Source organism: Choloepus didactylus, chromosome 3 (genome assembly GCF_015220235.1).
Source record: "Choloepus didactylus isolate mChoDid1 chromosome 3, mChoDid1.pri, whole genome shotgun sequence".
NCBI classification, from domain to species: domain Eukaryota; kingdom Metazoa; phylum Chordata; class Mammalia; order Pilosa; family Megalonychidae; genus Choloepus; species Choloepus didactylus.
The window spans coordinates 92630776-92645488 of NC_051309.1; the positions used below are offsets into that span (position 1 = coordinate 92630776).

The window sequence follows — 14713 nt, forward strand, 5'->3', positions numbered from 1 at the left end:
TTCTAGTAAGCTGATCCTTTCTTCTGCCTCTTCAAATCTGTTGTATGCTTCTAATGAACTTCTAATTTCATTTATTTTGCTTTTCATTTCCATAAGGTCTGTTATTTTTCTTTGTTTGCTTTCAAATTCTTCTTTATGCTTGCTCAGTATTTTCTTAATATCCTTTATCTCTTTAGCCAGCTCCTTGAATTAATTCAGGAGATTTGTTTGTACATCTTTGATTAGTTGTTCCAGATTCTGTGTCTCCTTTGATTTTTTAATTTGCTCCTTTTACCAGGCCATATCTTCCTGTTTTGTAGTATGGCTTGCAATTTTTTGCTGAGTCTGGGCATTGGATTGTCTTGATGAGTTTAGTCTGAAGGTTGGATTCTTCTCTTGCCTAAGTTTTTGCTCTTGATTAGCTTTGTGGTAATGCTCTTTTTGGCACTTGGTTCTTCAGTATTACCCAACCAAAGCAGGGCCAGGGGCCCACTAAAGGAGTGCACACCAGTTCCACACATTTAGATGTAATCTATGTGATTGCTTAAGGACATCTACAAAAGTATGTCTAACAGGGGAGACTTGTATCTCTATCAGTTCTACACACTGGGGAGAGGGTCAGGTAAAGATACCAGAAAGCATTTAATTCTACTTCCCAAGGGTGTGCTTCCTTGGTCTGCCCAGCAGATGGTGTACTTCAGCAACCTATTCCTCCCAGCCCTCGGAAAGCAGGCTGCATTTATCTCGCTGCTGCTCCCTGGTGTCAGTTGAAACAATGGCACAACAGCACCCAGACTGGCAGGTTGAAACCACGGGACCTTGCAGTTTAAATTTGCAGGCTAAAAGATGGAACAGTGCTGGGTTATGTCCCACCCTGTTTTGAGGAAAGTGGATTTCCATGGCCCTCTCTGTCTGCAGCCACCCACTAGGGACCAGATAATCAGAAGCTGCTTGCCCCAAGAGTGGCGGAAGGGCACCAGGATTGAGGAGTGAGAGCTTAGGGACTCATACTCTCTCATTGCAGTTTCTCCATCTCTTCGTCACTTTCCCAGGTGCTGCATGGCACTCCCCCTGAGCGCCAAGGCCCCAGAACTGCTGTTTCAGACAGTTTCTGCCAATCCCCTAGCTGTTTCTCTGGAAGAGAAGGAAGCCCCACAACTCCTAATCAGCCATCTTCTCAGAAGTCTCCCCTGACAGAGATACTTCTATAGATGCCCTAAGCAATTGCATATGTTAAATCTAAAATTAAAAAAAAAAAAACAATGTAATGAAAATGTTAAATTCTAAATGTAACATTTAGAAATATGAAAAGAAATATCAAAAGCAGATCAGAATAGAGAATAACCTTTTATCCAGATCAAACTGTTTTACCAGTTCCTTTATATGTCTGTGGGTATAGGTATACACATATTTGTGGTTTGCATGTGTGTGTTGGTTTGGGCCTAGGAAGGAAAAGAGGGAACAATTTATTGAGCACCTAATATGTGTCATGCTCTGTATTTTGCAAGTCACATAATTATAAAATTTAATCCTTACACAACTTCACATAATCCTATGATATAGGCAATATTATACTCTTTCCATAAATAATGAAAGTGAAGCTCTGGTCACACAGCTAATACATGGCAGGCACTAGGCTGAAATGAAAACATACATGTGAATGTTAGAGTCCATGCTCATTCAATTGATGAGGAGAAAAAAGAATATTTGCGTCAAAACCTTACTATGTAACCTTTAGAATTTGTTACCTAATTTAATTATATGCTAAAGTATTTCTCCTTTTATTTTTTTCACAATGTGGTTAGTCATCCTCATTTAATTATTTCTAGTCATCAGAGAGCCCTATATCAAACCATCCAGATAGTATTACACATAAATACCTTCACTGAGTAGAACCTCCCTAGCTGTTAGAGGAAAGACAAAACCAGGTACACAGCCACCTTTGGAAAACTCTCCGAACAAGGCTTATTTCTGCTAGGCATGCTCTATACTAAGGATCTATAGTGTTTACATTTAAGTAAAATAAGTGTTGAATTTTCTGACTGCAGCAAAGATCAACAATGCAAAATACATTTCTAGTCCTAGCAAGTCAATGATTCAATGGCCATTAGACATAAACTTGTCTGAAATCCTCCAGACTTGGGAATATACATTTCCAAAGCATCATCATTCCAAGTATCTCAAACACTTAGAAGGAACAACTGAAACCTGGGGAGTGTAACTATGATGACCCCACATTAGTTTCCCAAGCTGCATAACAAATTGCCACACATTTAGTGGCTTAAGATAACACATATTTATTATTCTGGAGTTTTCAAGGCATGACTTAGCTGAATCTTTTGCTCAGGATATCACAAAGCTATCAACAAGGTATTGGCAGGCTAAAGGAACTTTCTGAAACTCAAGATTCTCTCCCAAGCTTAAGTGGTTATTAGCGGAATTCAGTTCCTTATGCTCGTAGACTGAATCCCTGTTTTCTTGCTGGCTTTCAGCTGGGAGCTGTTCTCAGCGCCTAGAGGCCACTCTCAGGTCCTGGCCACAAGGCCTTTGTATAACTAGACAGCCTACTTCTTCAAAGCCAGCAGGAGAATCTCTCACTCAGTCTTCTAAGACAGAGTCTAATATAACATAACTTAATCAAGGCAGTGACTATCCCATCACATTACCATACCTGATTAGCTGGAAGCAATTCACAGGTTCTATCTTCACCTATAAGGGGGGAATTATACAAGGGCTTTACTCACTGGGGAATCAGCTCAGGGTATGTTTGTCACAGACCTTAAGTCATAAAGTTTTACTAGTGAACTTAATCATCCATGTTTCCTAGTTCATCAATGAGCTTTCGTCTCATCCTAAATCAATTGTAATTTCTGGCATGGAACAAGGATAAAGGTAAGCTTTCCACCTGGATTTTAACAGTTCTACGGAAAAGAAAAGAGTTCTGGAGGTACCATAAGCAAACCACCAAGAAAGTAATACAAAATTTGTTATTTTGCTGATCCAGGTAATCCAGCTAGATTATCTACTTTGCTACTTCATTTTAGGACATTGAATTAAGTCACTATCTTGAAGCATCAGCATACAGATCCAAACATCAATACAAACTGCCCAAAGTTGGCAATTCAGCAGCTTCCAGAAAGTCAGTATCTGATTCTGCCCTTTGGAGCTGAAGGACAGGTAAATCTCAAAATCATACTACTGGAAGCTTATTTTCTACCATTTTAGTTGACAAAAATGTGGGACAATATATTACAAAGACCAAAAATTTTAATTAAATGGCATATGTTTGTTATTAAGTTATTTCATTGAGTAGCATTGTCTCCTAAAAATTATTTGTAGGATTTTTTTTTACTGGGAGAAAAAATAATTTCCAACTCCTTTATATTTCCGCAGGAAGTCCATTTTGTTTCTTCATAATATTTTTGTCATAGTTAAAGAAGGGAATGAACTATCTACTATGTACACAAAAACTGGGCTGAGTGCATTTTAAGTTCCTTTTCTTGACATTGAAAATGAAGATAAGAGATTATAAGTAACCTACCTAAGTTTCACAAATCTAGTAAATGGTGAAGATGGCATGGTGTCAACCTTGGTAGATTTTAAATCTAAATTATTATTTTTTCAATCAATAAGCTATCACTCAAAAAGAAGGGGACTTAAGGTGGGTAATAAAATTAGTCCAGGTTATGATGTTAAAGAAGTATGTGAACTTGAACTTTTGAAAATTCATCATCAAAAGTTTATAGCAAATACAAAGGTAGACATGTCATGAACATAGCCAGCCCTCGGATATAGTTTTTGGTCTATATGGTGTTACAACTGAATTACTTATGAAAATCCCAACATTAGGAGATTGTGTGTATATGTGTTATGTGTGTATCCCCTGCTTCTCTTGAAAGATCTGAAAATTTGACAACACAGTTTCCAGGGTTCGCTCCTAGCAATAACCAGAACTATCCATTTTAGGTGGATTATTCTACTAAAAAGGTTAAGAATATGAAAAGGAGGCAAATTTTACTTGGACTCACCACAAACAGAAAAAAGAAAACAAAAGAAAAAAAAAGTTACCTGATGAAAGCTGACCAGTTATTTTCCTAGCAAAATGTCTTGCATGTATCAGCAAAACCAAAAGAAGGCTGGCAAAATTCAGAGCAGTATTTTTTAATGAATATGTTGTAACTAGAGGAAATTTGGAAACAGTTCTTGGCCCCTGAAAGCTTTGTGTTTCACATATCAAATTCTCTTACTTTCCATATTTCTCAATCAGTAAATTATCATACAGAGTATTTTTTTAAAAAACATAAAGCTTTAGTAATCATGTGGGCATTAGAGTAAAACATTATGAGTTAAAGATCTCACCTCTGCCAATATCTAACTAATTATGTGATCTTGAGGGAGGACGGACAAATTAATCTCTCTGAGCCTCGGTTTCCTCATTCATAAAACACAGATAATAAAATTCATTTTGCCAGACTATTGTGATGTTTAAATAATACTATATGCATATAGCACATAGCACAGAGAATGGCACATTGTAGTTATGCAATAATTGGTAGCTTTGGTTATGAGTGTCCATATCACATAAAATTATACACCATATTATACACTGTCCTGTCAATGTAGCACCCTGGATCTGAAATGGAGATCAGAACCCCCTGGAAGACTCGTTAAAATTCAGATTGTTGGGCCTGGCCCCCAGAGTTTTTGAGTTTCTGGATCTGGAGTGGGGCCTGAAAATTTGCATTTCAAACAAGTTCCCAGATGATATTGATTCTTTTTTTTTTTTTTTTTTTTTAAATCTTTATGTTCCTTTATTGGAGCAAGATTCCTGACCGATATACAGTGATGTATTCACTCAACAGACCTGTGCAAAAAAATTACATACTATCTATCTAAACAGGTTTTGATACACTTTGCCTCTTGATGGAATAGTTCCATTTATAAAGTTTTATACATCAAAAGCTTTGAATTTGACCAGGCTGGCCATTAAATTCATCTCTGAAAAAGTTAAGTGGCATTGAATTTTAGCTATTATATTTTACAGCATTAAAAGCTTATGAATTAGGTAGCTTCTCAAATTGTTATATGCACAGTGGCATATAGCAGACCAAGCAGAGTCCATCATCTCACCCAGATTCACAAAGATGAGTCTCATTTGAGAAAGCTTTGTTAGATAGCTGGTACTTCAGACAAAAAGTAATCCTAACCTGAGTTTCTCACCAACATGACTTCCTACACGGAGAGCCCTTCTTCTTGGTCACATTTTAGTGCCAGTGAAGACATGCCAGCAACTGCCCCACATGTAACTTGGCCTTAGAGCACCAGGTCTGGCTGATGGTGGTGGCAGGCACTATTTTCATTATTATATCCAGATAAATAAAAGCCCATTTAAAAAAATGCCAACTAGACATTTTAAAAACAAGGGTACAAACCCTCAAACTGAATTTTGAGCAATCTGATATCACCAATGATGTCTTTTCAGAAATTGATGGCAAATTGTTCCCACAATGTTTCCCAGCTATGGAGACATTAATACATTGACTCAAATCCCTTTATTCAATCCACATAGCCCTGAGGTCATCCTGCAAAGTGCGTATCAAAAAATTTGGAGATAGGGTGACAAAGTTTGACAATGATGTGTTAAAAAAGTCAAACTTGGAACATCTACATTGTATCTGTTCTGAGAGAAAAGCATCAAATCCTCTGTGTACACATTTAGTTTTATTGTAACAAAGCAACCTGTACACTTTAACGTTTAAAACTGAGCATCATCTTTCCTTTCCAGTGAAACAAAAAGAAAATTTAAAAATAAACAGGGACAAAATTACAATAGAGAAATGTCAATTCCTAATAAGATCCTACAGGTTCTGCTGATTCTCCCATTAAGTGGCAGGGCAAGTCATCATTAGGAGAGAATTTTATTTTAAAAGTGTCATCTTAAACTGCAAGGATGTCCATTAAACATCACAATTAAACATGCCAAAGGAGAAGCCATGTTGTCAAAATGCCCACTTAACCCACCCAAACATCTCAAACCCACCCTTTGCTGACCTTCTATAACCCCATTTTTTTAAGTTTTTTTTTTCTTTTTTTAAACAAGAGAAAGTAGACAGATACATGTTGGTAAATGCTAACTGTCCATATTCACATAGAGACACAGTGTAATCTCTGAGCCCAATATACAGAGAAAGGAGGAAAAAAGCTAGAATTCTATGCACTACTACACAGGGGCCTAGCACCCTCCAGCTTCCAGCTGAGTGAAGGAAGCAGAAGGTTTTTCTTTTTTCCCACAGAGCACGGTGGTGTGTTGATTCCATAAAGTTTTTTTGTTGTTGTTGCCAAGACAGGAAGGTATAAAAACGAATTTGGAACAGAAATGGGTAGAGATTCTTTTCCCACTGTATTCTGCACAAGGTATTTCCCCCAAAATAAGTTGAGAACCATGGTGTAAAGGAGAGAAAAGAGATCTCAAAAACAGGGCAACTGAGCACAAGAGGGAAAAAAAAAAAAAAAAGACTGCAACTTGCTCCCAGGGACTGGAGAAAATTAAAAAGGTTGGAATCCATCAGTGTTCTATTAGTCGTCATCTCCTTCATCCTCCTCTCCTTCCTCTCCCTCATCATCATCTTCATCTTCTTCCCCTTCATCCTCATCCCCTTCTTCATCAATATCTTCCAATCCTTCTTCTTCTTCATCATCATCATCATCTTCTTCTCCTTCCCCTTCCTCATTATCCATATCAGGAACCAAATAGTACTGTAATGGATTTGGCCAAATATCATCTTTGATGACCTCTCCTAACTCATCTGCACCGGCATCAGAATGGTCAGTAAACCAGGTAAAGAAGCTCTCTGGTTCCTCATGCTGCCTCTTCCTGCTGGCTTTATTCTGTGTTTGACTTGAATGTTTCGTCAAGTCCTTTCCAGATTTCCATTTGATTTCAGTCGACTTTGAGGATGGATCACCACTCTCATTCAGATGAAATTCTTTGGAGAGAACTTTATTTTCAAAGTAAGGATTTTCATCAAAATAAAAATCTATTCTGTAACCTGATTTAATATCTTCAAATTCTGTCACTTCAACTCTGGTCAAATAATGCAGTGCCTCTTCATCCTCCTCCCCAAGAAGTGCAGACACTTGTGGATGGTTGACAAATGTTGTTACCCAAAAATCTGGGATTTTGGCGATCAATTCTGACCTCTTCTGAAAGAATGGTTGGCGGAGTTTATTATATTTCTGTTCTACTTTCAAAATCTCCTCACTGGCTTGCTCATTAAGTCTGTCTATTTCATTTTGTACTTCATCAATATGTTCAATTGCTTCCTGCTGTTCTTTTTCTCCTTTTGGCATGTCCAGAGCGGCTGATGTTTCCTCTGGCTTGAGGACAGGAAGCAGCTTTACTTTCTTCATTTGAGGCAGGAGTGAAGACTGGCGTTTGGGGGCCATGCTGTCAGGAAAGTCCAGTAACCAGAAGCCAAGACAGATGCTCACCAGGAAGAAGCTCAGAGAACTCTGATATTGATTCTTATACAGATGCCAGTGCTGCTGGTCAAGGGATCACCCTCTGAGAACTATTGAGGAAAAAGTACGTGCTCTTGATTTAGAGGTTGCTGATCTGAACACAAGCCTCAAATCTGCCAGTCACCAGGCCTCTAAAAGTTCATGATCAACAGGATCAATGTTATATTTAAAGGAGCAGTGAATTGAAAGTCAAAGGCTCTAATATGATTAATTTATATGATAACTGGCAAACATTTCTCCTTCTGGACCACAATTTTCTTATCTGTAAAATACAGCAGCTAGATACATGATCTTTGAGTTCTTTTGAAAAAAACTATAATTTTGCATATTTTTAAATTTATGATTTGTCCTCAAATATCTTGGATGGTTGTTATAAAACAGAAGATCAGACAAATGAAGACAAAATAAACCTTATCCTGAAAACATTAAAAGTCAGTTAAAAAGCCTTGTCTGGTGCTCTCTCTTTCCATAATTCAGTAGTTCACAGAGTTCAACAAAAAACAAAAGAAAAAGAAAAAACATAAGCCAGTGTCACAACCACAATATATGACACTCATTCATTTATCATTCATTCAATAAAGAGTTTTGAAGTACCTTTTGTGTGTTCCAGACACTGAAAGGATCTTTGGAAAGCAGGGGGAAGGACACAGAGTGATTGCCTCAGTCTAGTACACCGCTAATGAATACAGTTGTTGTACAACTTGTTATATTGCATCATTTCTTGAGGAACTATTGGCTCTGATCCATTTAATGCAGCTGGCTGCAACACAGTTTAGAAGGATCAAGAACTAAAATCTTCACTGACTTCAAGTGGGCCCCACAAGTCAAAGTCAGATGAAGAGTAACTTGGTATCAGTTATCAAATCCAGAAAGTAAAGACTTAACTATTTCAGAGATTAATGGTCTCTCCAGATCCATCCCTTCCTTGTCCTAGTTATAAGCACCTCCCTTGTTTTAGAACTGCTCATGATCATTTAGCAGAAAATTTATTTCTCAGCTTCTGCAGCTAGATGTGACCCTGTGATTAAGTTTAGGAAAATGCTGAGAGTAAAAATGAAATATTCACTTTCTAGATCATACCCTTATAGAGAAGCTTGTTGTGCTCCACTTGCCTATTCCTTCTTCCCACAAACAGGAACGTGACTCTAGTGGCTTTGGCAATGAGGACAAGATGAGCACTGTCAAGATTCCTGTGTCTCTGGATTATCTTGTGCAACAGAATACCCTATCCCCAGGAAATATGCAACAGCCCCAGCTTTTACGGGAATGTTTAATCCACTGTAGTCTGGGTCTCTGTTAGAGCATCTGAGGGCATATCCCATCTAATACAGACATCCATAACTGCATCTCATACTGGGCCAACATTTGAAAAAGAGTGAGAACCATATCTACTTTTGCTCATGAACATATCAGACGGTAAATAAATAATTGTAGAATAGAATGAAATAGAATGCAATAGATGTGGTTCTGAAATAAAGGGAAATCACTGCAGTATGAGAAAATAGACATGGAAATAAAAGTAAAGAAAGGCTTTCTTTTTCAATATCTTATTAATGCACCATCTTCCAATTCTCTAAAGATATACTTTTTTATATGGGAAAAAATCTCACAATGGCTAAATTTTAAATTCCTCTGACATGCATTTTGATAATCAAGGAAAATAGTTATCAGGTGTAAGCTTGTTATAGAAAAAGGGTGAAAATAGCATAGAATCTCAACTGTGCTGATTCTGCTATTTCTGGGTATCAAACTAAATCACTAAAAAATACTTTTGTTGTACAAACAACAGGAATTTGCAATAATTCTGTGAAGAAGTACCAAATTCTTGAGCCCTTTTGGTTTGTTTAATAGGGTACTTCTAATTTCTGCACATGGAACAAGCATGTATATAAAGACACAGTATGTGTACTTACAAATTAATTTAATTAAAACACTAAAGGATCTTGAGTTCTAGTTAAGTGGGGGATGTTAAAAACACACATGCCGTCAAAGTGCAATGATTATTTTAGAATTTTTTAAATAGCAATTTTATAAGGTTATTTGGGATCCAGAAATTTCATTAGTTTGTAAGTCTAGAGTATTTCATTATTAATGCATTCAGCAGCGTTTTTAAAATAAGTTTTTAATGATAATTCACATTGCCTGTAAGAATGAAACATAATTTGGAACTAGTAGAAAAGTCTCAATGTGTAAGGGAACTGTAAGACCTGAAAGATTTTAATGCTGGATTGCTTTGACTTAAGTTTTCTTTTTTCCAAAGGAAGTTCAGAGTAGAGGCCCAGGAATGTATGCATGGTTATATATTGCTGCAGTAAGATAAATTCATTCATTCAACAAGTACCTGTATGTTCTAAGTGCTGGGAATGCAGCCCTGAACAAAAGAGGCCCAAGTCCTGGGACTCATGGAGTTTACATAACTAATATATACCACCTACCCTGGGCCAGGCACTGCTCCAAGCACTCTACACATATTAATTTAATTTAACCTCCAAAACAGCTGGAGCTGGTACTTACAGCAAGAGTGTTTATGAGCATGGCCTATGGATTTCGACTACCTGGGTTTAAATTCTAGTTCTGCCCATACTTAGCTGTATGACCTTTTGAGGAAATCACTTAATCCCTGTGCCCCAGTTTTCTCATCTGTAAACTGGGGATAATGATAGTAGCTACCTCATAGGGTTGTGAGCAATACAGACATCAATATAGATTTGAATGATTTTAGTTCTACAAATATTGAAAACCAGTCCATTTTACAGAAATTGTGAAATTGTCGAGAGAATATTTTCTTTTTTATGCAGCATTAGAGGTTTCTGAGCAAAGAAAACTGGAACCTGGTTAAAGGAAAAAACTTTGGAAGTTAACCAGTGATTGAATAGATAGAAAACTCCAGAGGGAAATGTGTTTACATTTCAAAGGAGCTTCCATTTATATTCCAAAGTATTGTAAACTAGGGACCTACCCCTTCTCTTCGCAGAGAAGATTTGTTTATATTAGGGAGATTAGGTTTCTCTCCCTCTTTTAAGAGGGGAGGATGGCAACAGTTCCTTTTGAAACTCCAAGATTCATAATTTCTTCCTAGCATACAAAATCCTCTTTTCATGGACATGGTAACATCTGGCTTTCATCACATTGCCCTGAAAGGGAGAAGGGGAAATGGCAACTGATGCAGTGATTTCTGTAAGTGATAAGAGCCTGCTTCTGATCCAGAAACTTTATGTTTGCTTTCAGGTGAAAATAAATGAAACAGATATTTACAACTTGTCAATAATGGGCTATAAAAGAAGCACAGATCTATGAATACTATTAGATGAGACTATATGCTATGGACATAGTAGCTGAGTCTAAGTTTCTATTTCCCTACATGTTATCATATTCACCAAAAGAAAAGGGGGTTAATGATGAAGTACTTTTACCAATGGGTTTCATCCTCCTCAAAGTGTAACAAAGCAGAGAAGTAGCAATTTTACCAGCATTGCACTGTGACTAATGCTTTTCTCTATCATTTTCCTTACTTTTTCTTTAAATTGCCTTTTCATACTTAGCTGCATGGTCAAAAAACTTCTTGGTCCATTCAAATTTCCACATCTATTTGAGAGTAAAACAACATGAGGAAAGCATTTGCTCAGTATATCAAACATGGTTTATTGCAAGCAAAAATAATAATAATAAAATGTTTTCTCAATTTTGTTCTTTCATGAACTGTCACTTCTTTTCAAAGCTAGCCCCATTAGGATCTTCCTGTTTCCTCAGAAATTGTTGTCTAACAATTATGATTCTCTCTCGTATCTTTAGTCTCTCTGCTTCTCTCTGGGCGTCTCTCAGTGCCTGCCTTGTGTTCCTACGTCTGTCTCTTATTTTCATCTTCCTCTTTGTGGGCCTGTCATCCATTTCTTTCTTACTCGTTCATTATTTCTGTCTATCTCTGTTTATATCTGTCTCTCAGCCTCTCTTTCTCTCTCCCTCTCTTACTCTTTCTCTCCACACAACTCACTCCCAACATCTAGCATGTCCTCTCTGAGAGGGAAAACAGATGTTCTTGTCTTTAAAAATACAGACCTTTATCCTTGAGGTTGCAACAACACTCAAGAACACTCCTTTGCATAGTAGCTTTACTGAAAAGGAGCTCACCTAGGAATTAGGAAGATAAAGTTGAACACCTCCAAGGTGAACCTTGAAGAGGAGAACATCAAAACAACAGAGGCAACTAACAAATGCTGTAGGAATCAAGTAAGATAGGGTTTGAAAAGTGCTTACTATATTTGGCATTTGGTTCACTGGTAATTTAGCAAGAGCAGTTTCAGTGGAGTGGTGTGTGCACAGGTGGATTGCAATGAGTTGGGGAGTGACTAGGACATGAGGAAGAGAAGGCAGAGAGTTTACCAGCAATAAATATTTACTAAGGGTCTATTCTGTGCCAGGAACTGTACTAAGCTTCAGAAATACAACTGGGAACAAATTTGGAATAATTGTTGCCCTTGAAGAGTTTATAGCCCAGAGGGAAATTAAACAATTAAACATACAATGTAAAAATAGTATGATAAATGCTATGGCAAAGAAAATACAGAATGATATAGAAGTATGTCAGTTGAGTGCCAATCCTGGATTTAGAAGGATGATAGAAGGGTTTTTGGAGGAAGTTACATTTTAGATTGGACACAGATTACAAAATCTTAGTTCTCCTCATCTCCTTGGGCACACAGCAAGATGACATTTTCAGTCTACCTTAGACTTAGTTGTGGCCCAGTGACTGAATTCTAGCCAAGGAAATGTGAGCAGAAGTGAAACACACCACTGCCAGTCCTTCCCCATAAAAGTTCCTCCATGCTTTTACCCTTTTCTGGCTAACTTTTTGGAGACTTTAGAAGGTAAATACAGCAGAGCCTCCATCAGACTGGCTCCTCCAATCACTGAAAAGAACAGAGAAAAACTCACATTATCCACCCCCACCTCCCCACCCCCACAACAAGAAATAAACTAGAAATAAATTTCTTCTGTGTTTGAGCCTCTATCCATGGGGGGGTGGGGAGACTTGTCACATCAACCAGAATTATCCTAACAATACATATGAACTGAAGCTTGTGAAGGAGTTAGCCCAAGAAAGGAGGGGCAAAGTGATGGTATTTACATGCTTATATGCCCATTTCTTGACTAGATGGCAAGATCTTTGACCCTGTCTGTTCATGTTAGAGCCCTATGACCTAGCACAGTGACTACCACAGATCAGATACTCCATAAATATTCAATGAATGAAAATGAACTAATGAGACCTCGGGAATGAGATTAATTTTTTGTTTTGTATTTTTTCTTTATTTCAAGTTTATGAACAATGGATCTAGAAACCACAATCATTTTCATTTTCCCCATTTTTTAACCTAATTATTCTCTTTTAAATCCGGTAATGTTTCTCACATTCACAGCCCTGATACGTATACCCCTAAGATTCACTTTAGTTGCATCAGTGGCATTCATGTCTAATTTTTCCAACCTTATGACACTAATGATATGTATTCTGTGTGGAGGCCATAAATATTAATTTATCATGACTATGTTATCAATCTTACAGTTAGATAACAAAATAGGAAACATATTTTTAAATAAAAGTCCTTGTATTATACTTTTTAATCATTCTTTCAGAGCCTGTCATTTATCTGTTACTCAGTATTTTCAGATCACGTTAACATTGGTGTTGTATTTAATAAATGATTTGAAAGATACATTTTGGATTTACTAGTTCATCCTTTAAATTAGTCAAAGGCATAATCATTAGAGAATGTCAAAATTATTTTAATTATTATTAACATTTGCATACAACCATATCTATTTCAAAAAGCTGATGCTAGTTTCTAAGTACATTTTATTATTTGCTATATTACTACTAAAATTAGGAGTTCATGCTATGTACTGAATATACAGTAAATTTATATAAATACTCAGAAGCATAGAAGTGGAGAGCATATTTGGGACCAATGACTAGAATGCAGTTCCCTGATATATGAATTTGACTTTGTAAGAAATTTTATTCTGTCAGTAATGTGAAGGAAGGATTGGGGAGGAAAAGTTAGAAGGGAGGGAAATCAGTTAAGCACCCATGATGGCAGTCCAGATGAGGTATGATGAGGTCAGTGGGAATGCAAGGAGGGGATATTTCAAAAAAAAAACAAAAAAAACAAATGGACTCAAATCTGAAAGAGGGAGGAGGCGACAATTACTCAATAGTGTACAGTTTAGGCAACTGAGGGAATAGTGATCCCAAAATAAGAAATACTTAGTGAACAAATTCGCTAGAAGAGTATAAAATCATATGGGGTATGCTGAATTTGAGATATCTGTGGAATAACCTGAATGAGATAATACTACACAGTTGAACATAAAGACTATGAACTAAGAAGTCAGATGCAGTCAGAATGACATAGAGGTGGGAGACATTAATGATGAGGCACTAAACTGTGAAAGCTATGAAAGTCCAAAGGAGGAAGAACATTTTTAAAATATAAGTATTTGAAGGGTGGAGAAAGATGACCAATAGAAGAGACAGAGATAGCTTGATTATAGAGGCAGGAGAGACATCACTACCACTCACCCACTAGTCAATAATAGTCATGACACTTGTCCTAGATTCATTCCATTATTACCAAACTTCTCCCACTTTGATCCAGTTCTGGCCCAGTTCTCGGGATTTGTCTCCATCTCTCATTTAGGATCCTACTCCTTTCATTTGGATTTAGAATTGGTTTCTGTTTTACTGGCTCCTTTTGCTTTGGCCTTATTCAAAGTTTGCCTTCAGGAACTTTGGATTGGATTATTTTATTTGCTGTCTGCACATCAAACTATAAAAGACAGTACCCTATCTAGTCAACCTCTTAGAACCTAGCCATGACCCAGGCTATCTAACAATAATGAAAATTAACAAGTATTTACTACTTAATTAAGTCAACACAGTATTAACTTATTTAGTTTAATTTAACAATACATTTAATTCAATAATTAATTTAATTCAATTTAGGTATGCATTTCTACTAGCCCCTTTTTCAGATGGGGTAACTGAGGTTACATGCAGGTAAGACTGAGCCAGAATCCCAGACCAGGCAGTCTGGCTCGAGTCTGAACTCTCAACCACTACTATGTTCCCTTTCAGTCTGCTGTGTTAGCCAGTCCCTCTAATTCCAAACAAGGAGCAGATTTTGAAAAATCCCAGATTGAAATTCAAGGGAAG

The 14713-nt window shown here is 37.0% G+C and overlaps 2 protein-coding genes across 19 annotated transcripts in view; both read right to left on the bottom strand.

Annotated features, from left to right (window-relative positions):
- MAPK10 (mitogen-activated protein kinase 10) overlaps positions 1–14713 on the bottom strand; it is a 719417-nt gene that overhangs the window by 130036 nt on the left and 574668 nt on the right. The gene's annotated exons all lie outside the window — the stretch shown is intronic.
- On the bottom strand, positions 5846–7440 carry LOC119529616 (protein SET-like). Its single transcript, XM_037830199.1, has one exon. It carries the CDS (start codon positions 7423–7425, stop codon positions 6556–6558), a length of 870 nt encoding a protein of 289 aa, XP_037686127.1. The 5' UTR covers positions 7426–7440; the 3' UTR covers positions 5846–6555.